Source organism: Nomascus leucogenys, chromosome X, assembly GCF_006542625.1.
Source record: "Nomascus leucogenys isolate Asia chromosome X, Asia_NLE_v1, whole genome shotgun sequence".
Classification (NCBI taxonomy): domain Eukaryota; kingdom Metazoa; phylum Chordata; class Mammalia; order Primates; family Hylobatidae; genus Nomascus; species Nomascus leucogenys.
The window spans coordinates 64029613-64053644 of record NC_044406.1 but is presented as its reverse complement, the minus strand read 5'-3'; the positions used below and the strand labels follow the sequence as shown (position 1 = coordinate 64053644).

The following is a 24032-nucleotide window of genomic DNA, read 5'->3' as shown; positions in this document are numbered from 1 at the left end:
TGGTTCTAAGATCAGTGGAACTGGGCTGTGAGAGGAGCTCTCTGTTCTGGGACTTGCCAGGCCCTCAATGTGCCCTAGTGTCATATATCTGCCCCTTCCTTCCACACCTTCAGAGGCCCAGACTGGTCAAGGCCCCTCCTGCTGTGTTGTCTTCACCCTGCCCTTTTTGGCTAATTTGAACAGAACATCCCATGAGGGCCCCTAGGCTCTTTAAGCTCTGAGCAGATGGCTGGGAAGCCAGTTCTCTGAAACATACAGTTCTTGACTCAGATCTGGGCAAGGGGCCAAGACCTTCGAAGGGCTGTAGAAAAACTTCACCTTCGCCCCCACTTCCCTCCTGTTGCCCTCAAGAGCTTGTAGTTTTTACTACCTGTCTCTTAGTGCCAAAGAGGAAGGGAAAAAGGCCACACCTATTTGGATTAGATGCCCACTTGGAGTGCCTTCTTGGGCTGGCACCAGGGGGAAGCCTTGACCCCAGGTTTTGTGAGAGGCACCCATGCTATGTAGGGAGGGTTTCTCTGCTGCTGCAGGAAGAGGATAAGGAAGCTACAGGAGAGCTCATGGGGAGCTCCCAGAAATGTCCTTGACTTGGGGAACAAGTGGGTACAGGGCATCTGGAGAGTCCAGCGACACTGGGCTCTGGCTGGAGCCTGTTCATCTCACAGCCAAGCATGGGTGGCTTTGTCCTAGCACAAGATCTGGGAAGGGACTAGAAGAGGGCTGTCTAGTTCCTGGGTGTAACTCAGAATCCTCTGTGTTACTTCCAGGTCCATCTGGAGGCAGGTATAAAAGGGAGACAGGGGTAGTATTGGCAAGAGAAGTGGCTGGGATGGGTATGCTTGGCCCTCCCCACTTCCCTGGTTTCTGGTCCCCATTATGTCTTTGGAGATATCATTCCCACCCAAGGCCTCATTCTAGTTCTCTAACAGAGCACCCAGTGCTCTCCTTTAGGATTACTAATTGACAAATCATCCATCCATCCATCCATCCATCCATCCATCCATCCATCCATCCAACAACTATTTACTGGTCAGCCATTATGTGTAGGGACCATTCTGAGCTCTGCGAGGGTATAACTGTGAAAAAGACAGAAATGTTCTTCACAGAGCTCACATGATCATGGAGGAGCCAGACAGGTGACCAAGCTACATTCCATGGAATAAACCCAATGATAAAGGCAGGATGTGGGATCACAGAGGATGACTTGTTGAGAAGGATCAGGGAAGGTTCCTGGAAGCAGGGAGGCCTGCACTGAGACAAGAGGAGTGAATAGACAATAGTGAGGTGAAAAGGGTGAGTGCAGGCAGAGGAAACTGCATGTGGGGAGGCCTGGAGGCAAGATCTGAATAGCTGGAAGTTGTTCAGTTTGAGAAGAGATCATGTGCATGTATGCGTAGGGGTTGTGAAGAAGTAAGATGTGGCCAGAGAGGTAGTCAGCCATGGTGAGGAGGCAGGACTTGATCTTGAGGGAAACGAGGAGGCTTTGAAGGATTTAGACAGGGCCATGGCATGATCAGTTTGGTATTTTTGAAAGATGATTCTGGTTTTTGGGTAGAGATCAGATAGTGGGGGAAAGGCACAAATAGAAGCAGGAAGACAAGCCAGGAGGCTAGTGCGGTCATCCAAGTGAGAAAGAATGGTGGCATAGACTGCCGTGGTGGCAGTGGAGATGGAGAGAAGTGATTGGATTTGGGATGTATTTTAGAGGTTGAGCCAACACGACTCACTGATGAATTGAACGTGAGGGGCAAATACGATGCAGGCCTCAAAGACACTTCCTGGTTTCTGACTTGGACCACTTTGCGGGTTTGTAGTGCCATTCATGGAGATGGGAAATGTTGAGAGAGCAGGTCTAGGGGAGAGTGGGTGAGTTCAGTGCTATGTAGAGTTTGAGCTTCCGGGGTGACATGTCCTATAGCCAGTTTGCCATCTAGGTCCAAATCTCAGGAGAGAGGATGAGGCTAGAGACAGAGTTGTGAGGTCTTGAGAGCCAGTGAGGTAACCCAAAGGGAGTGGAGGATGCCATGTTTTGTGCAGTGGGACTGCCTTGTCAAAGGTTTCTCTATCGTTTGGTGCCCACTTCACCCAAACCCCGAAAGGCAGGTTTAGAAGGCTTTCATCAAAGACTGTGAAACTTAGGGCAAAGACCCTGCAGGTAATCCTAACTCTTGGCTCCCTCCCTTCCTCCCAGTCCCTGTCATTTCCACAGCATCCTGGGCTGACTTGATTAGTTTCCAAGAAGGGTTTATCCATCCCAGGGGCCAGGCCAGCTGCCATTCTTAGGAAATTCAGTTTCTGGCTCCCTCTGCTGGCAGAGCTGGAGATGACTATTGGCTGGGGCAGCCTCCATCCCACGGCTTTCCTCCTCCTTCCTGCTTCCCCTGGGAGATTAAACCCTCAGTCTCATTCCTCTATCCCCTACCCCCAAATCCCACCTACTTTATAAGAACCCTAGCTAGAAATGGGGTGGGAGAAGCCTAATTAGGGATCTGGGAAACATAAATTCTTTTTTTTTTTTTTTTTTTTTTTTTTTTTGAGACAGAGTCTGGCTTTGTCCCCCAGGCTGGAGTGCAGTGGCACCATCTCGGCTCACTGCAAGCTCCGCCTCCCGGGTTCACGCCATTCTCCTGCCTCAGCCTCCCGAGTAGCTGGGACTACAGGCGCCCGCCACCACACCCTGCTAATTTTTTTTTTTTTTGTATTTTTAGTAGAGACAGGGTTTCACTATGTTGGCCAGGATGGTCTCGAACTCCTGACCTCGTGATCCGCCCACCTCGGCCTCCCAAAGTGCTAGGATTACAGGCTTGAGCCACCGTGCCCGGCCAGAAACATAAATTCTTACTGTTGGCAGAGCTTGGTGGCTCACACCTGTAATCCTAGCACTTTGAGAGGCTGAGGCGGGAGGATCGCTTGAGCCCAGGAGCTGGAGAACAGCCTGGGCAACATAGCACGACTCTGTCTCTACAAAGTATTAAAAAAATTAGGTGGATGTGGTGGCACATGTCTGTAGTCCTAGCTGCTAAAGAGGCTGAGGTGGGAGAATCGCTGGAGCCTGGAGGATCACTTGAGCTCAGGAGTTTGAGGTTACGGTGAGCCGAGATCACACCACTGCACTCCAGCCTGGGCAACAGAGTGAGACCCTGTCTCGTAAATAAATTATTACTGTTTCTAATCACTTTCATCTTTTTTTCTGCCCCAAACCCACTCTCGGCTTTTTTTTTTTTTTTGACAGGATCTCACTCTGTCACCCAGGCTGGAGTGCAGTGGTGTGACTCTGCTTACTGCAGCCTCGAACTCCTGGGCTCAAAAGATTCTCCCATCTCAGCCTCCCAAGTAGCTAGGACTACAGCACACACCACCACACACAGCTAATTTTTGTGTTTTTTGTATGATGAATCATGTTGCCCAGGCTGGTCTCAAACTCCTGGGCTCAAGCGATCCTCCCACCTCGGCCTCCCAAAGTGCTGGCATTACAGGTGTGAGCCACCACGCTCAGCCCCAAACCCATTCTTGATCTCCTTGTGCATGAAGACTTCATTTGGTTATCAAAAACACTCTTCCATTCTCAGTCCCCAAGAGCAACATTTTGCTGGCACTCCCTCCTCATATGCAGGGAAGCCATGATGTGTGCTGGAAAAAACGCTGGGTTGGGAGTGAAGGTACCTAGGTTTGAGTCCTGTTTCTGTCACAGGTTCAGGGTCTGACCTTGGATTGGTCACTTCCTTCTTTCCCAGTGGCAGTTCCCTTACCTGTGGCATTAGACTGGAGTCCAAAAAACCGTTTCAACTCGGCATTCTAGGCTTGCTCCAACCATCTTAGCCTTTTTAGTTTTCATACACATCAAGCCCTCTCCTGCCTCAGGGCCTTTGGTCATGCTATTCCCTCTGCCTGAAATGCCCTTCCCTTCCCTTTTTGTTTGGTTAACTCCTCCCTACCCTTCAGCTCTTTTTTTTTTATTATTAATTAATTTTTTTTGCACACAAAACAATAAACATTTTCTAAAAATACATACAAACAAAAAGATGCATATCAAACATATTAGGAAGGTTGCACATGGGAAGACGGGGAATAGAAATGGGGAGTGGGAATTAAAGAAAATAAATGAGAGAGGGACTTTGTATGGATCAATGATAATAACTCAATCCTCTATTTGACAAAGAAGAAGGAGAAGGAAGAGGAAGAACAAGAAAGTGGGATAAAGGATCAGAAAGGGAGGAAAATAGAAAAAATTAGAGTATGACTCCAGGGTAGACCTGTTTTGTTGTTGCTGGGTTGGTTGGTTGGTCTGTTGTATTTTTCATGTTTCGCCATGTTGGCCAGGCTGGTCTCGAACTCCTAGCCTCAAGTGATCAACCCGCCTCAGCCTCCCAGAGTGGTGGGACTACAGGCGTGAGCCACCACGTCCAGCCCCCACATTGCTTCTGGCCTCCGTGGTAGACCTCCCAGACGGGGTGGCCTGGCAGAGGTGCTCCCCACATCCCAGATGGGGCGGCCGGGCAGAGGCGCTCCTCACTTCCCAGACGGGGCGGCCGGGCAGAGGCGCTACTCACTTCCTAGATGGGGTGGTGGCCAGGCAGAGGGGTTCCTCACTTCCCAGAAGGGGCGGCCAGGCAGAGGCGATCCTCACATCCCAGAAAATGGGCGGCCGGGCAGAGGCGCTCCTCGCTTCCCAGACGATGGGCGGCCGGGCAGAGGCGCTCCTCACTTCCCAGACGATGGGCGGCCGGGCAGAGGCGCTCCTCACTTCCCAGACGATGGGCGGCCGGGCAGAGGCGCTCCTCACTTCTTCCCAGACGGGGCGGCCGGGCAGAGGCGCTCCTCACTTCCCAGACGATGGGCGGCCGGGCAGAGGCGCTCCTCACTTCCCAGAAGATGGGCGGCCGGGCAGAGGCGCTCCTCACTTCTTCCCAGACGGGGCGGCCGGGCAGAGGCGCTCCTCACTTCTTCCCAGATGGGGCGGTCGGGCAGAGGCACTCTTCACTTCCCAGACGGGGTGGCCGGGCAGAGGCGTTCCTCACTTCCCAGACGATGGGTGGCCGGGCAGAGGCGCTCCTCACATCCAAGATGGGGCGGCCGGGCAGAGGCGCTCCTCACTTCCCAGACGGGGCGGCGGGGAAGAGGCGCTCCTCACTTCTTCCCAGACGGGGCGGCCGGGCAGAGGCCCTCCTCACTTCTTCCCAGACGGGGCGGCCGGGCAGAGGCGCTCCTCACATCCCAGACGATGGGCAGCCAGGCAGAGGTGCTCCTCATTTCCCAGACGATGGGTGGCCGGGCAGAGGCGCTCCTCACTTCCCAGACGGGGCGGCCGGGCAGAGGCAGAGGCGCTCCTCACTTCCCAGACGATGGGCGGCCAGGCAGAGACGCTCCCCACCTCCCAGACGGGGCGGCGGCCGGGCAGAGGCTGCAATCCCAGCACCCTGGGAGGCCAAGGCAGGCGGCTGGGAGGCGGAGGCTGCAGCGAGCCAAGACCACGCCAGCGCACTCCAGCCCCGGCAACACCGAGCACCGAGTGAGTGAGACTCCGTCTGCAGTCCCAGCACCTCGGGAGGCCGAGGCGGGCAGAGCACTCGGGGTCAGGAGCTGGAGACCAGCCTGGCCAACATGGCGAAATCGCGCCTCCAGCCAAAGGAGAAAAAGCAGGCAGCGGTGGTGGCGCGCGCCGGCAATCCCAGGCAGCCCGCAGGCCGGGGCAGGAGAATCACGGGAGCTGGAGGCAGGGAGTCTGCAGCGAGCCGAGTAGATTCCAGCCTGGGCCACAGAGGGAAAAAAGGGAAGGGAAGGGAGGGGAGGGGAGGGGAGGGAAGGGAGCTACCCTTCAGCTCTTAGCTCAAATGCTACTTCCTCAGAGAAACCTTTTCCAGCCCTCCAGATTGGGTCAGATACCTCGTGGTACGCTGTCATAATTGCCTGTAGTTTTCCTTCTGAGCCCTCTTCACGTTTGTAATTTTCCAAGTGTTTGTGTGATTATTGTTTCAAGTCCATCTTCACCATGGAACTTTAAGTTCTTTGATAGCAAGGACTTGTCTGTTTTTCTCACCACTCTACCCCCAGCACCTGGATCCTTACCTGACCATCTTGTAAAGGCTCAACACATATTTACTAAGTAAATGAATAAGTGGATGAATTAATCCTTTTCTTCACCTGTCAGCTGCTTTCTGTATCTAACTAGCATCATGTTAAAGAGCAAAAAGTCGAAAGCCAAACTGCCTGGGTTTGGAATCCTGCTTCACCATTCACAAGCTGTGTAAACTTGTGTAAGTTATTCGATCTTTCTGTGCCTCAGTTTCCTCATCTGTAAAAGGAGGATGATAATAGTATACACTGTCTAACAAGGTTGTTGTTAAGGATTAAAAGACAGTGTATGTAAAGTCCTTAGAACAAGGCCTGGCACTTCAGTGCTATCTAAGTAATAGCTATTGTTCTTATTCGGCCTCATCCATCTCTCCATTTATGCATTCTGAACCCTCCCACAAAGCCTCATTATCTTATTTCCAGCCTGTGAGTGCGGATGACTCAGTGTAATTTGCAGATTAGGTTGAAAAGTTTTGTTTTTTAAAATTCTTATTATGGAAATGTTCAATCATACACAGAAGCAGAGAAGAGGATAATGAACCTCTGTAACAAGCTTCAACAATTATCAACATTTTGCCAATCTTTGTTCATCCCTACTCTCCTTTTTTTTCCCTCTGTACTGGAGTATTTTAATGTAAGTCCCAGATGTCATATCATTTTGTCTGAAAATACTCCAATATGTATTTCTAACAGATGAGGACCTTAAAAAAAAAAGCAATACCATTATCACCCTTTTAAAATTAACAATAATTAGGGAGAGCTTTTTTTGTTTGTTTTTTTTGAGACAGAGTTTTGCTCTTGTAGAGGCTGGAGTGCAATGGCATGATCTTGGCTCACTGCAACCTCCGCCTCCTGGGTTCAAGCCATTCTCCTGCCTCAGCCTCTCGAGTAGCTGGGATTACAGGTGCCTACCATCATGGCCGGCTAATTTTTGTATTTTAGTAGAGATGGGGTTTCACCATGTTGGCCAGGCTGGTCTCAAACTCCACCCACCTCGACCTCCCAAAGTGCTGGCATTACAGGTGTAAGCCACTGCACCCAGCCTAGGAAGAGCTTTTTTCTTTTCTTTTCTTTTTTTTTTTTTTTTTTTTTTGAGACGGAGTCACCCTCTGTCACCCAGACTGGAGTGCAGTGGCGAGATCTTGGCTCACTGCAACCTCTGCCTCCCAGGTTCAAGCAATTCTCCTGCCTCAGCCTCCCGAGTAGCTGGGATTATAGGCACGTGCCACCACACCCAGCTAATTTTTGTATTTTTAGTAGAAACGGGGTTTCACCATGTTGGTCAGGCTGGTCTCGAACTCCTGACCTTGTGATCCGCCCACCTTGGCCTCCCCAAGTGCTAGGATTACAGGCGTGAGCCACTGAGCCCGGCTGGGAGAGCTTTAGAAACCCCATTCCCTTGAGAGACGCTGGGCGAATGCGAGCCCTTGATTGGGGTAGATGCATAATGAGGAACAGCAGATAACTAATCGATGTAAAGTGTTTTGAATGGGGCCTGTCACATAAGACGGATATAGTAGTAACTATTATTTTGACTCTCTTTGATTCTCTCCATTTACCCACTCAAAATCCTCCCAATCTCTCTCATTTTCAGGCTGTGAGCCTGGGTGACCATTTATAAAGGAGGACTAGGAGCCTGGGCTGGGGAGTTTCCTGGGTCATCAGAGCCCTGGGTTGAGACCTGCGACTCCAGAAGGCACCAAGAAGGGCCCAAAGGAAGCAGACTACAGGACCGAAGGGGAGGGGAGGAGCAGCCAGAGCTGGGGAGTTTAAAGGAGGAGCCCTACAGCTGTGTGAAAATGGGTCTTAGAAAATCCAACAGCCAAAGGGCAGGCAAGCTGAGGGTTGGTCCTTCCTTCCCAGTGATCAGGGCCTTTGGGCATCACTGCCAGCTGGGAAGCAGAGGGGAGGTAGCCGGGGTTCCTGAGGGAGTTCTCTTTAGCTTTTCTTCACAGCCCACAATGGGGCATGCCTACAACAACCACCAGGGGCCTGCTTTGCTTCATCTTCAGTTCTCAACAATTCCCAGGATATGAGTGATGATGGTGGACCCTGAGCCAAAGCACAACCAGACATGGCCTTCCCCAGACTCAAGATGAAGATTTTTGTGGTCTCATCTCTCTTTTCCTTTCTGCAGAATTCTCTCCTACATCTTCTCCCCTATTCTGCTCTTCTCATCCTACTCATCCTTTGGGTATCCAGGGCGCCTGGACACTCAACTCATCCTTAGCTCCTTTGTGCTGCTACAATAAAATGCCATAGACTCAAACTCATAATTTTTTTTTTTTTTGAGACAGAGTTTCGCTCTTGTTGCCCAGGCTGGAGTGCCAATGGCGTGATCTTGGCTCACCACAACCTCCGCCTCCCAGGTTCAAGCGATTCTCCTGCCTCAGCCTCCCGAGTAGCTGGGATTACAGGCATGTACCACCATGCCCGGCTAATTTTGTATTTTTAGTAGAGACAGGGTTTCTCCGTCAGGCTGGTCTCGAACTCCCGACCTCAGATGATCTGCCCACCTCAGCCTCTCAAAAGGCGGGATTACAGGCGTGAGCCCCCGCACCTGGCCATCAAACTCATAATTTATAAACAATAGAAATGTATTTATTATGGTTCTGGAGGCTGAAGAGTCCAAGATGAAGGTGCCAACAGGATTGGTATCTGGTGAGGGCTGCTCTCTGCTTCCAAAATGGTGCCCTGTTGCTGCATCCTCTGGAGGGGAAGGAATACCGTGTCCTTACATGGTAGAAAAGCAGAAGAGCAAAAAGGGCCTAAACTAGCTCCCTCCAGCCCTTTCATAAGGCACTAATTTATTCATGAAGTAGGATCCCTCATGACATTACTTCCTAAAAGGCCCCGCCTCTCAGTGCCACCACAGTGGGGATTAAGTTTCAACACATGAATTTTGAAGGACATTCAGACCATAGCACAGCCCAATCCAAGCTTGCCTCCAGGAAAAGATGTGATTCAAACACTTTAGCAGAGTAAACAAGTTCCTTTATAACCTGGCCTTCAACTGCCTCATCAACCTCATTTCCCACCACTGCCCTCTTCTTTCCAGTGTGACACAGCGAAACAGCACAGATTTGTGTCCATATGGACCTAGTATTGAATTCTGGCTCTGCTGCTTCCTAGCTCAGGAAGCTTAGATGAAGTCACTTTATCTCTCTGAGCCTGTTTCCACATCTGAAAAAGGGGGATAATAGTATACTAAAAGGCCTCTTAACAAAGGCCTTAAAGTCATACAAACCAGGAAAATAGCTCATGTTCTCCAAGATCCCCCACCTCCCCCCTACCCTTTTCTTTTTTTTGTGATGGAGTCTTGCTCTGTCGCCCAGGCTGGAGTGCAATGGAATGATCTCAACTCACTGCAATGTCTGCCTCCTAGGTTCAAGCGATTCTTCCGCCCCAGCCTCCTGAGAAGCTGGGATTACAGGCACCCGCCATCATGCCCAGCTAATTTTTGTAGAGACGGGGTTTCACCATTTGGCCAGGCTGGTCTTGAACTCCTGACCTCAGGTGATCTGCCCGCCTCGGCCTCCCAAAGTGCTGGGATTACAGGTTCAGTGAGCCACTGAACCCGGTCTCCAACATTCCTTTTAACTAATAACGGTCTATAAATTTTATAAAAAGCTTAAAATTCTCTGGACATGTGATGTATGACTGGGCCAATAGGTGAGTTTTCCAATACTGAATGCTAAATTAGTGTCTCGAGGAATCATGTCTGTGTTCTTAACAGTATATGAACAAGGACAATTTTTGTTGGCCCACAACCTCCTATTTAGAGTCACCCAAGCAAGCCACTTAAACTCAATCACATTTCCTTAAGCTCTAGGCTCTGCCTTTGAAAATGACTGTATCTTAGTTGGTGCTTCTGAAGAAATGGTGACCACAGCACTACTTCTTTTTTTTTTTTTTTTTAATTATTTTTGTCTTCCTTTTATTACACCAAGTATGTGAACCTAGTTACTTCTTTTTTTTTTTTTTTTTTTTTTTTTTTTTGAGACGGAGTCTTGCTCTGTCCCCCAGGGTGGAGTGCAGTGGCACGATCTCGGCTCACTGCAAGCTCCGCCTCCCAGGTTCAAGCCATTCTCCTGCCTCAGCCTCCCAAGTAGCTGGGACTACAGGCGCCCGCCAACACGCCCGGCTAATTTTTTGTATTTTTAGTAGAGACGGGGTTTCACCGTGTTAGCCTGGATGGTCTCGATCTCCTGACCTCGTGATCCGCCCGCCTCGGCCTCCCAAAGTGCTGGGATTACAGGCTTGAGCCACCGCGCCCGGCTACTTATTTCTTAAATAAGAATTTTTTTTTTTTTTTTGAGATGGAGTCTTGCTCTGTCACCCAGGCTGGGGTGCAGTGGCATGATCTTGGCTCGCTGCAGCCTCCACCTCCTGGGTTTGAGATTCTTGAAGACCCTTCTCCCGTTCTCTCTTTAAAAAAAAAAAAAATAAATACAGCATAACGCCCTGTGGAGAGGAAAAAAAAAATTTTTTTTTTTTGCTCGTCTCATTTTTTATTTATTTTTTGCACACAAAACAATAAACATTTTCTAAAAATACATACAAACAAAAAGATGCATATCAAACATATTAGGAAGGTTGCACATGGGAAGATGGGGAATAGAAATGGGGGGTGGGAATTAAAGAAAATAAATGAGAGAGGAAAAAAAAATTTTTTTTAAGAGACGGGAGTCTCACTATGTTGCCCAGGCTGGTCTTGAACTCCTGAGTGCAAGTGATCCTCCCGCCTTAGCCTCCCAAAAGGCTAGGATTACAGGTGTGAGGCACTGCACCCAGCCTTTTTTTTTTTTTTTTGAGATGGAGTCTCGCTTTGCCACCCAGGCTGGAGTGCAGTGGTGCAATCCCGGCTCACTGCAACCTCCACCTCCTGGGTCCGAGCGATTCTCGTGCCTCAGCCACCCGAGTAGCTGGGACTGCGGGCGCCCGCCACCACGCCCGGCTAATTTTTTGTATTTTTAGTAGAGACGGGGTTTCACCATGTTAGCCAGGTTGGTCTCGAACTCCTGACCTCACGTGATCCGCCCGCTCCGGCCTCCCAAAGTGCTGGGATTACAGGCGTGAACCACCGCGCCTGGTCGCTTCTTCAATGTTAGTTTAAATCACAGGGACTATGCCTCCCAGGGTGTTTGAATTCAAAGCACGGTCAGTGCCAGGTACTGGCGATCAAGGAAGGGAAGCTATCTGTGGATGCGGGGCAGGGGTTGGTTGGGGGACGCAGGCGTTGGAGATCTCCAGGGGTCGCCGCAATGACTGGGATCATATCGGACAGTCCCCTCCACTCACAATGATAGCACACGCACGCGCGAACGAATTGGCCGCTGCATAGTTTGAATTGGATTGAAACGCGAGGGATCACAGTCTGACGCAACACACTCTGTGTCTCGAAGGCAGAGATCACCTCCTGCTTCCCGGCGCGCGTAGGCGCAGGCGCCCACCCTCATGGGCGGGGCTCAGGCGGTGGCGACGCAGCGCGTGGTCGCGGATTGGCTGGCCGCGAGGCCGGCGGTTGGCTGTGTCCCTCTCCACGGGCGCACAGAGCATGCGCGGGGCGGGAGTGAGCGAAATTCAAGCTCCAAGCTCCAAGCTCCGGTCGGGGTAACTAGAACCCAATCCGAGGGTCATGGAGGCGTCCCGAAGGTTTCCGGAAGCCGAGGCCTTGAGCCCAGAGCAGGCTGCTCATTACCTAAGGTATATCTGGACCGCTAGGCGGGTCTAGCTAACCGACCTGGCCCAGGGTGGAGGTGGGGTGGCCCCGGATCCTCCTGGGGACCCAAACTGTTGAGGCGGAGCGTTTTGAGACGCGCACTCGCACTCTTCTCGCAGCAGGGTGTGGGAGTCAGCTCTGGATGTTTGACCAGATTTCTAAAACCTGAGGAGACCCCGATGCCTCTTCTTTTGGGCAAATGACTCTCCAGTATGAGCTCCTTAAAAGCCAGAGCCTTAATTAATCAAGCCCTTCTTGATTCTTTTCAGCTTATCAAGCCCTAAGTCTAGGGGATACAGAGATGAGTAAAACAAAGTCCCCACCCCCAAACTGTTTGTAATCTAGTAGTGGAAACGGATCTGTAAAGCAATAATTACTAGGTTTGATAAGTGCTGTAAGAGGTATAATGTATGTGCAGGGCACAGTGTTGGCATGAAAGAGGGAATGGCCAACTACAAGGATGGTCAGCTAAGGGATGGCGTGGCTAGAGGAGACGTTTGAGGTAGGCGTTGAAAAATGAGTAAACATTCACCCGTTGGCTAAGGGTGGGGGGCATGGTAATGTTGGGATGAGAATTTAAATTTTTTCTTAAATTGTGGTAAAGTACACATAACATAAATTTTATCTTTTTGTGCAGAAACTGGGTTTTATGAAAAATAAAGTTTATCATCCTAACCATTTTTAAATGTACAGTTCAGTAGTGTTGACTACATTCATATTGTTGTGCAACTGTCCGTCATCTCCAGAACTTTTCTCATGTGGCAAAACTGAAACAACTCCCATTAAACAACTCGCCATTTCCCCCTCCCTTCAGCCCCTAGCAACCATTATTCTGTCTCTGTGAATTTTACTGCTTTAATTTTTTTTGAGACAGGGTCTTGCTGTGTCGCCCAGACTGGAATTCAGTGGCCTGATCATAGTTCACTGCAGCCTCGAACTCCTGGGCTCAAGCAGTCCTCCTTTCCCAGCCTCCCTAGTAGCTGGGACTTCAGGTGGGTGCCACCATGCCCAGCCAATTTGTTATTTTATTATTGTTGTTTTATATATATTTTTAGAGACAGGGTCTGGCTCTGTCACCCAGGCTGGAGTGCAGTGGCGCGATCTCTAACTCAGCTCACTGCAACTTCCATCCCCCGGGGCTCATGCGATCCTCCCACCTCAGTTTCCGGAGTAGCTGGGACCACAGGCGCACACCACCACACCCAACTATTTTTTTTTTTTTTTTTTTTTTGATACAGAGTCTCGCTCTGTCACCCAGGCTGGAGTGCAATGGCGCGGTCTGGGCTTACTGCAAGCTCTGCCTTCCGGGTTCACGCCATTCTCCTGCCTCAGCCTCCCGAGTAGCTGGGACTACAGGTGCCAGCCAACACACCCGGCTAATTTTTTGTATTTTTAGTAGAGATGGGGTTTCACCATGTTAGCCGGGATGGTCTCAATCTCCTGACCTCGTGATCCGCCCGCCTCGGCCTCCCAAAGTATTTTTTTGAATTTTTAGTAGAGACGGGGTCTCGCCATGTTGCCCAGGCTGGTCTCAAACTCCTGAGTTCAAGCAATCCTCCTGCCTCGGCCTCCCAAAGTGTTGAGACTACAGACGTGGGCCACCATGCCAGGCCTTTCATTTAGATTTTTCCAATTGTTTGCCATTATACTTTTGTTGTAACAGGCAGCCTTTGTGTGAATTTTTGTGCACTTTGTAACTGAGTGTACACTTTGGAATTCGGATTGCTGGGTCTTAGGGAATGTGTTTTTAAAATTGCCATTCAAGAAAACCATGCCAGATTTTAATAAAGTCAATAGTGTGAGTAAGCATTTATTTATATTCTCTCAGGCTGGTGTGTGATGAGCTATATGAGTCAATTCAAAAGTTAAGATACGTAGTTTTACTTTTGAAGCTAGGACTTGTAGTATTTTCTTCTACAGATACACTTACATGAGTGAGCAAAGATGTGTGCGCGTGTGTATACAGTAAGTCCTCACTTAGCATTGTCCATACGTTCTTGGAAACTGACTTTAAGTGAAATGACGTAGCAAAACCAATTTTTTTCTCATCAGTGTTGCAGCAAAATGATATTGAATGAACCAGTGTCATTCAAGGGCCTGCTGTGTGTCATTTTGCTTAAAGTTGCAGTTGCCGAGAACCTACTGACCATGTTAACTGAGGACTTACTGTACATATAAACATATACCAGAGGTGTGTGCCACGAAGCCCGGCTAATGTTTAAAAGATTTTTGTAGGCTAGGTGCAGTGGCTCATGCCTGTAATCCCAGCACTTTGGGAGGGTGAGGCGGGCGCATCACGAGGTCAGGAGTTCAAGACCAGTCTGGACAACATGGTGAAGCCCCATCTCTACTAAAAATACAAAAATTAGTCGGGTATGGTGGCGGGCACCTGTAATCCCAGCTACTTGGGAGGCTGAGGCAGAATTGCTTCAACCCGGGAGGCGGAGGTTGCAGCGAGCCGAGATGGCGCCACTGCACTCCAGCATGGGCAACAGAGCAAGACTCCATCTCAGAAAAAAAAAAAAGATTTTTGTAGAGATGAAGTCTCACTGTGTTGCCCAGGCTGGTCTTGAACTCCTAGACTCAAGTGATCCTCCCACCTCAGGCTCCCAAAGCACTGGGATTACAGCTGTGCGCCACCATGCCCAGCAGAATCAGACTTTTTATTACACTTCCATTATTACACCACCATTCAAGCATTCTACTCTCCATCCTCTACCTTACTCCCTCTAGAATACCAATTCCAACAACCGTTTGATATTGTTGGGACCTATAGTTCATTGATTCCATCTTTTCACTGTTGCACACCCCTCAGGTTCTCACTTCTCTCCTTACATAGTTTGAAGTTCAGAGTCAATAATTGTGGAGGCTTCCTTGTATACAACTTTAACTTATTTTTTTTCTCTTTCACACTTTATTATACTGGCTTGGCAAGACCATAGCCTTCATATAGTAAGCAGAGTAATGGCCTCCCGAGGATATCCACATACTAATTTCTGAACCCTGTGAATATGTTACCCTCATACGATAGAGAGGAATTAAGGTCACTAACCAGCTGACCCTAAAATAGGGAAATTGGAATATCTGGGTGAGCCCAGTGTAATCACAGGGTGCTTAAAAGTGGAAGAGGGGCTGGGTGTGGTGGCTCACACCTGTAATCCCAGCACTTGGGGAGGCTAAGGTGGGTGGATCACCTGAGGTCAGGAGTTCGAGACCAGCCTGGCCAACGTAATGAAACCCTGTTTCTACAAAAATACAAAAATAAGCCGGACGTGGTGGCACACGCCTGTAATCCCAGCTACCCAGGAGGCTGAGGCAGGAGAATTGCTTGAACCCAGGAGGTGGAGGTTGCAGTGAGCTGAGATCGCACTGTTGCACTCCAGCCTAGGCCACAAGACGGAAATTCCATCTCCAAAAAAAAGCGGAAGAGGGAGGCAGAAGAGGAGGTCATAGTGACGCAGTGTGAGAAGGATTCAACCTGTCCTACCTGGCTCGGTAGATGGGGAAGGGGCTATGAGCCAAGAAATGTGTATGGCCTCTGGAAGCTGGAAAAGTCAAGAAGCACATTCTCCCCCTAGAGCATCCAGAAAGGAACACAGCCTTGCTGCAACCTTAATTTTAGCCCAGTGAGACCTGTGTCAGACTTCTAACTTATATAACCTGCAAGATATAACCTGTAAGATAAAAGATAATACTTTGTGTTGTTTTAACGTTTGTGATGATTTGTAACGGCAGCAATAGGAAACTAATATGTTTTGCTAAATCCAACTCTGGCCCTCGCAGATGAACATGGTTGAAGAAACAATCATGCTGACTGATCTTACTTGAAATCCATCAATATTAATGTCAAGCAGGCCCTTCATGCTGCCTGGCAATCATATTACATTTCTCTAATGTATTCACTCATCCATTGTACTAGATGCCTGTTTCATACCTTCTTGCTTTTCAGACCCTCAACATCTCTCCCTCATCTCTCTTGCTTCCAATTTCACTGGGTTGATAGAAGCAATCAGAAGCTTCTTCTCCCATATCAACCTACTTCCCAGCATTATTCCCTCTGTGTTCTTTGCCTTCTATCCTGTTAGTATGGATGAACTCTCTATGCTTCTAGCTAAGGCACAACCCCTCCATTTGTGCAAAAGATCTCATCCCTTGTCACTCACTGGTATAAGGACTTCAACCCACCAATTCTTTCATTGTTAAAAAAAAAATCCTCTCTTGATCCTATTTTCCTTTCCAGTTATTGCTCCATTTCTTCTCTTTCCTTTACAGCAAAACTCCAGGTGTCACATCATTGTCTACACTTGTCATTTCCTATTTCTTTCCTCCTAACTTCTGTTGAACTCGTCCCAATCAGGTTTTCACCCCATCACTTTACACAAACTGCTTTTATCATAGTCACCAATGACATTCATATAAGTAAATCCAACAGTCAGCTCTCAATCTTCATCTACCTCGACCAGTAGTACTTGACGAAGTTGATCACTTCTCCATGAAACACATGATTCATTAGTCTGCCAAGGAGCCCATGCTCTCCGGATTTTCTTCTTACTTCACTGACTGCTGCTTCAGATTCTGTTGATATTCCTCCTCATATCTTCTAAGATAATTTAAATCCCCAGATATGACATTTCACGCTGAAATACTTAAGTATATATTCCTTAAAAAGAACATATTCTTTTTTTTTGTTTTTTGAGACGGAGTCTTGCCCTGTTGCCCAGGCTGGAGTGCAGTGGCTCACTGCAACCTCCGCCTCCCAGGTTCAAGTGATTCTCTGCCTCAGCCTCCCAAGTAGCTGGGATTACAGGCATCTGCTACCACGCCCGGCTAATTTTTGTATTTTTAGTATGGGGTTTCACCATGTTGGCCAGGCTGGCCTCAAACTCCTGGCCTCAGGTGATCCACCCGCCTCGGCCTCCCAAAGTGCTGGGATTACAGGCATGAGCCCCCTTGCCCGGTCAAAAAAAAGCCATATTCTTACAAAACCACCATGCCATATCACACCTAACAAAATAAATGAATTCATTGATACTATCTAATACATAGTCCATATTCACATTTTTTTTTTTTTTTTTTTGAGACGGAGTCTTGCAGTGTCACCCGGGCTGGAGTGCGGTGGCGCAATCTCGGTTCACTGTAAACTTCGCCTCCTGGGTTCAAGTGATTCTCCTGCCTCAGCCTCCCGAGTAGCTGGGATTACAGGCACCCGCCACCATGCCCAGCTAATTTTTTGTATTTTTAGTAGAGACAGGGTTTCACCATGAACTCCTGACCTAGTGATTCGCCCGCCTCGGCCTCCCAAAGTGCTGTGATTACAGGCATGAGCCACCACGCCCAGCCTCAAATTTTTTGAATGGTTTATCAGGATCCAAAGAAGGTCTACAACTTCATTTGGGTTTTATATTTCTTGAACTTCTAATCTAGAGCAGTTCTCCCCTCCCCTCCACTTTTATTTCTATGACAATGATTTGAATTAGCGTGATGGCTTCCTTGTAGTGTCATTAGTTTGTTCTATCTCCTATAATTTAAACTAAAGGCTTGATAAGATTAAGCTTCAATATTTTTGGCATGAATACTTTATAGGGAAGGCTGTGTACCTATATTGCATCATATGAGGAAGTATATAATGTCTGACTTTCCTACTGTCAATAATGCTAAGGTTGATCAATGGGTTCAGTGATTACAATCTGATCCCTCCTTTGCAAAGTTGCCTTTCCCCTTTATGATGAGGAAGTAATACGTTCAGGATAGCTTAGCATTCTGTGAATATCCAGTTCCCCACCAACCCATCAGCCTTTCATCCATTGATAATTATTGCTCAAATCAGTTTTTTTTTAAAGAGATGGAGTCTCCCTATGTTGCCCAGGCTGGTCTTGAACTCCTAGTCTCAAGCGATCCACCTGCCTCAGCCTCCCAAAGTGTCAAATCAGTTACTAGAGATTACAAAGTGGTGATTTTCTTTTCTGAGATGGAGTTTCACTCTTGTTGCCCAAGCTGGAGTACAATGATGTGATCTCAGCTCACTGCAACCTCCACCTCCTGGGTTCAAGTGATTCTCCTGCCTCAGCCTCCCGAGTAGCTGGGATTACAGGTGGATGCCACCATGCCCGGCTAATTTTTTGTGTTTTTAGTAGAAACAGGGTTTCGTCATGTTAGCCCGGCTGGTCTCGAACTCTTGACTTCAAGTGATCTGCCCGCCTCAGCCTCCCCAAGTGCTGGGATTACAGGCGTGAGCCACCAAGCCTGGCTGCAAAGTCGTGATTTTCTAGTTTCACCATTCTTTGTGTATTCATTAACTGGGATTCTTCTATAGATGATCTTAATGTTGGAATGCCATGTCTTTTTTTTTTTTTTTTGAGGCAGGGTCTGGCTATGTTGCCCAGGCTGGTCTCGAACTCCTGAGCTCAAATGATCCACCTGCCTTGGCCTCCCAAAGTGCTGGGATTACAGGCATGAGCTACCACGCCCAGCTGTCTTTTTTTTTTTTTTTTTAATACTCCTTCCTTGGGTGATCTTATCCAGGTTCTTGGCTTTAAATCTCATCTCTGTGCTGAGAACTTTCACATTTTTTTAGTAAACCTTTTACTTTGGCATTATTTTATTTTATTTTTAAAGTTTTTGGGTTTATTTATAATTGACACATAATTATACATGTTTATGGGGTACAGTTTTATTTCTATTTTTTTAGAGACAGGGTCTTGCTCTGTCATCTAGGCTGGAGTGCAGTGGCACCATCATAGTTCACCGTAATCTTGAACTCCTGGACTCAAACGATCTTTCTGCCTTGGCTTCCAAATGTGCTGGGATTACAGGCATGAGCCATTGCCCTTGACCAGTTTTATTTTTAACCAACAATAATTGTATATATTTGTGGGGTACAATGTGATGTTTCAATGCACGTGTACATTGTGGAATGATCAAATCAGGCTAATTAACATATCCATCACCTCAAATACTTATCATTTCTTTGTGGTGAAAAAATTTAAAATCCATTCTTCAGCCTGGCCAACATGGCGAAACTCTGTCTCTATTAAAAATACAAAAATTAGTTGGGTGTGGTGGTATGCATCTGTAGTCCCAGCTACTCGGGAGGCGGAGGCAGGATAATCCTATGAACCCAGGAGGTGGAGGCTGCAGTAACCTGAGATCATGGCACACTGCACTCCAGGCTGGGTGACAGAGGGAGACCCTGTCTCAAAAAAAAAAAAAGTTCATTCTTTTAGCTATTTTGAAATATATGATTCGTTATTATTAATAATAGTCACCATGAAGTGCAGTAGATCACTAGAACCTTTTCCTCCTGTTTAACTGAAACTTTGTACCATTGACTAACATTTCTCCTTTCCCCATCTACCCCTATCCCCCCAGCCTCTGGTAACTACTGTTCTACTCTCTACTTCTTTTTTAGATTCCATGTATAAGCGAGATCGTGGAGTATTTGTCTCTCCATGCCTGGTTTATTTCACCTAGCAAAATATCTTCTAGGTTCATTCATGTTGTTGCAAATCAGAATTTCCTGCCTTTTAACGGCTGAATAATTTTTCATTCTGTGAATATCCAGTTCCCCACCAACCCATCAGCCTTTCATCCATTGATAATTATTGCTCAAATCAGTTTACCACATTTTAAAAATCCATTCATCCTGTTGATGGCGACTTTGGTTGTTTCCTTTTCTTGGCTACTATGAATAATGCTGCAATGAACATGGGAGTGCAGATATCTCTTCAATATACTGATTTCAGTTCCTTTGGAAGTACCCAGAAGTGAGATTGCTGGATCATATGGTAACTTTATTTTTAGTTTTTTGAGGAACCTCTGCACTGTTTTCCAGAATGGCCATACTTATGTATGTATGTATTTATTTAGAGACAGGGTCTCCCTCTGTCACCCAGGCTGGAGTGCAGTGGCACGATCTCGGCTCACTGAAGCTTGGGGCTCCTGAGCTCAAGCAGTCCTCCCACCTCAGCCCCCCAAGTAACTGGGATCACAGGTGCACGCCACCATGCCTGGCTAATTTTTTGTATTTTTGGTAGAGATGGGGTTTTGCCATGTTGCCCAGGCTGGTTTCAAACTCCTGAGCTCAAGCGATCTGCCCACCCTAGGCTTCCCAAAGTGCTGAGATTACAGGCGTGAAGCACCATGCCCAGCCCAGAATGTCCATGCTAATTTATAATAGTACCAACAGTATACAAGCGTTCCCTTTTCTCCACATCCTTGCCAACACTTGTAAGAGTTAAAGAAAGAGGAAAGAAAGAAAATGCAGCTCAACAGTTAAAGGCAGGTTTACTTTAGATAAAACCTGAGAGGGGCTTCTGGCCAATTTTTTTTGGTCAGGAGCACTTTCTCTTACAGACTAAGAGTATATATTGGTTTTAGGGTGAGGGGGCTTATCACAAGCTTGGAATGTTTCCGTGTGAGGGAGAGGTTTTATGGCGGGGTTGGAATGTCTCTGGGAGGAGAGGAGGTTATCTTGAGGCAGACATCTTTCTGGCCAAGGGGGGTTATCTCAAGGCTGGCATCTTCCTGGCCAGAGGGGCGTTATTTTGGAACTAGCATGTTTCTGGTCAGGGAGGAGTTTGGAATTTTGGGATATGATGAGGATATGATCAAATAGCCTGATCAATCCTTATTCTTTATTTTTTTATTTTTTATTTTTTTTGAGTCAGAGTCTCGCTCTGTCTCCCAGGCTAGAGTGCAGTAGCGCAATCTCGGCTCACTGCAAGCTCCTCCTCCCGGGTTCATGCCATTCTCCTGCCTCAGCCTCCCAAGTAGCTGAGACTACAGGCGCCCACCACCACACCCAGCCAATTTTTTGTATTTTTAGTAGAGATGGGATTTCACCGTGTTAGCCAGGATGGTCTCGATCTCCTGACCTCGTGATCCACCCGCCTCGGCCTCCCAAAGTTCTGGGATTACAGGCATGAGCCACTGCACCTGGCCAATCCTTTATTCTTTAATTCATAGTACCCTGCCCCCCCTCACCTTCCCTTTTCTCCTCTGTGCTTCCTTTCTGCCTTTGTTACATGCCCAGACATGCCACAGTACCAGGCGTTATCAGTACCAGCTCACATTCCTTCCCTTATTTGGAAAGAAGACTAGCTCTCTAGCTCATTGCAGACACCCCTTCCCCCTTTCCCGTCTCTCCCTTACGTGCCCACCTTATCTAAAGAAAGTTCAAATGTTTAGCCAACTGGGGCTAGTTTAGATTGTGCGGCCTGACTCCAGCCAATGGGGAAAGGGCACAGGGGCAGGATTTGCGTCAGGAATAAAGGCTCTTGTGCCCCTTTGTTCTGGTGTGCTCTCATGGTGACTGGCCAAGGAGAAGCACCCCTCTGCGCAGAAGTAAAAATTGCTTTGCTGAAAATCCTTTGTTTGAGTGCTCAATTTCCTTAAAACTTTGAGCTTTATTTCGACAGAATGTTTCTGGTTGGAGATGTTATTTGGTTTATGGTGGTGCTGACCTTAGACATTAGGCTGATGCCCTTTGGATTTAGGTGGTTTTTTATTAAGTGAACTTTAGAATGAGGGGCTTGTCCAAGATGGCAATGCTCCTGCTCTGTCAATCCAGACCCTATAGTTATAAAAAGGAGGAGGGACGGTGTGTTCTTTCTGGCTACTTCCTGCTGTTGAGGGGATGGAGAGTTTTCTGGTCTCGGGTTGACTGTGGGAGCATTGCTGTCTGTAGATGTTTTGGGGTAGTTGTCTGTGAAATGGCCATGGTCCTGTCAGTTAAAAATCTTTGGCCAGGTGCGATGGCTCACACCGTGGAATCCCAGCACTATGGGAGGCCAAGGCGGGCGGATCATCTGAGGTCAGGGGTTTGAGACCAGCCTGGCCAACATGGTGAAACCCTTTCTCTACCAAAAATACAAAAATTAGCCAGGCATGGTGGCAGAGGCCTGTAATTCCAGCTAATCGGGAGGCTGAGGCAGGAGAATCGCTTGAACCCAGGAGCTAGAGGTGGCAGTGAGCCAATATCATGGCGCCACTGCACTCCAGCCTCGGTGACAGAGTGAGACTCCATCTCAAAAAAAAAAAAAAAAAAATTGAAAAAGGTTAATTAGGCAGGGTAAGAACATTAGTTCCACGAATGGGATGACCCATGCTATGATTTTGTTCCCAAACTAAATTGTTGTTTTGATATTCCCTTAGCATTTTAGCCCTTTCTTTAAGTTTTTCAGCAGCGTCTCTTACTAGGTCTGATTGGTTGAGGTAGAAACAACATTCCTCACCTCATGAGAGGCAGAGACCCTCTTTCTTTTTCAACTGTTATAAGATATAGTTCTCGTCTGTTTTGGAGGACTACCCCAGCCAAGGAGTCTAGTTGGTCTTGGACTTTCTTTTTTTTTTTTTGAGACGGAGTCTTGCTCTGTTGCCCAGGCTGGAGTGCAGTGGCGCGATCTCGGCTTACTGCAACCTCCGCCTCCTGGGTCCAAGCAATTCTCCTGCCTCACCTTCCCGAATTGCTGGGATTACAGGCATGCACCACCACGCCCGGCTAATTTTTTTGTATTTTTAGTAGAGACAGGGTTTCACCATGTTGGCCAGGCTGGTCTTGAACTCCTGACCTCAGGTGATCCACCCACCTCAGCCTCCCAAAGTGCTGGGATTACAGGCGTGAGCCACTGTGCCTGGCCAAGGTCTTGGGCTTTTATAAGGCTTGGGGCTATGTCTTCTAACGAGTCTGTAGTTCTGTTGAAAGAGCCTTAAAGTATGTTATGGAAGTGGCTAATCTGCTTGCTCTCAATCCAAGTCCAGAGGTTATACCCAAGGTGGCTATTAAGGGAATGACGTGGATGGCCCTTCCTTTTCTAACATATTGGATGGGTGGGATGGGCAAAGGTCGATCAGGAGGAACAAGTCCAATGGAGGGAGATAGATAAACTAGGGTACAGGTTCCAGTCCAATTGGTAGGGAGACAAAGGTATGTGTTGGTGCCACACAAAAAGAACAGGCCTTTGTCGTGTATACAGGCAGAGATATGGAAAGAGAATAGGTAAACTAATAAACATGGGGTGTTTTTTCTTTCCTGTGGTTCATCACTCCAAATGGACAAGGAGGAGGCCAGGGAGACACCTACTATAGTAGAAATATAGGAAGAGTTACTTTTTACACATTTAATGCAGTAGGATGTTGCACTATTGATATTGAGCCATGGAAAAAAGTGGGCACCAGGGACAGCACAAGTTAGGCCATAGGCATTGGCTGAGAAAGAGGCTGTCAAACGAACCAGTTGCAGAAATGCTCCATTTGCTTCAGGTGATACTGGGTAGTTAACTCGGTTAGTTTGATGGTCAGAGGGGTGTTTAATAATGATAGTACAGTTGCATTGGTTAGGTGTTAAGGATCCTACGGGGAGATTTCCTTCAGAGGCTGAAAAGCAAAGTGAAGCTTGTTGTAAAAGGGGGGTGTGTTTAGTTATAGGCCCTTTAATGGGAGAGTCTTGGGGCTTGAGGCGTTGCAGGGAGTCGTAATAGGTTTGAAATAATTTGTTAGCCTGATTGGCCCTGGAAGTAGGATAATTGCCAACCAGGGTGTCAGCTCTTTCAAGAAAGGAAGCTCCCTTTTGGAGTGTATAAATTAGGGTTATGCTCCATGCTAAAAGGTCATGAAGGGGTGCAGGAAGGGCTGTGTAAGCTGAGGAAGACAGCGATAAGCACATCCAGCATTCAGGAGCAAAGGAAGAGTTAGTTTGCAGCAAGAGGGATTGTGTAAGGTTTATAGTTCAAGCTTGAGAGCAGTGAGAAGTGGTTGTATTGGTGAGGTTGATGTACTTAGGGTATTTATATTGGAAAAAAAAAAAACAAGCAAAAAGCGAAAAAGGTTATTTGGGTAAGAGTAAAGTCCGGGAAAGTTCCTTGAAGCCATAGGTCCCATAGAACAGTAAAGAGCTGATCAGGATATATAATGGGAGTTTCGTAGGGGTACCGCTGAAGGACTGTGACAAGGTTGATTAGGAAGCAATGAAAGTTTGGGAGAGGAAGAGACATAAGCAGTGTAGGTGAATTTCTCTTCCTTTTCTTCCAAGATTTGGGTGAGGCAAAGGGAAGTGGGTCCTGTGGAGACACAAGAGAAGGCTGAAGGGGTTTTAGATTTGGTTGTTTGGGTATGTGGTGAAGGGAAGTCTGTTTTCTTGAGAGAAGTATAATGAAACCAGTTGGGGAGTCCCTGGAGTTTTGCTGCTGTGGGTGTGGTAAGAATGATTTGGTAAGGTCCCTTTGTTAGAAATGCTTGTTCC

At 47.7% G+C, this 24032-nt stretch overlaps 2 protein-coding genes across 2 annotated transcripts in view; one reads left to right on the top strand and one right to left on the bottom strand.

The window, feature by feature from the left end:
- Nucleotides 1–24032, bottom strand: part of PIN4 (peptidylprolyl cis/trans isomerase, NIMA-interacting 4) — a 95685-nt gene that overhangs the window by 14960 nt on the left and 56693 nt on the right. The window lies entirely within an intron of this gene.
- The window catches only part of ERCC6L (ERCC excision repair 6 like, spindle assembly checkpoint helicase), a 45894-nt gene continuing 33560 nt past the window's right edge, over nt 11699–24032 (top strand). The window contains exon 1 of the mRNA XM_003280863.4: nt 11699–11778. Coding sequence (XP_003280911.1) covers nt 11711–11778 — 68 coding nt within the window. The 5' untranslated portion in view covers nt 11699–11710. The remainder of the gene's footprint in view (nt 11779–24032) is intronic.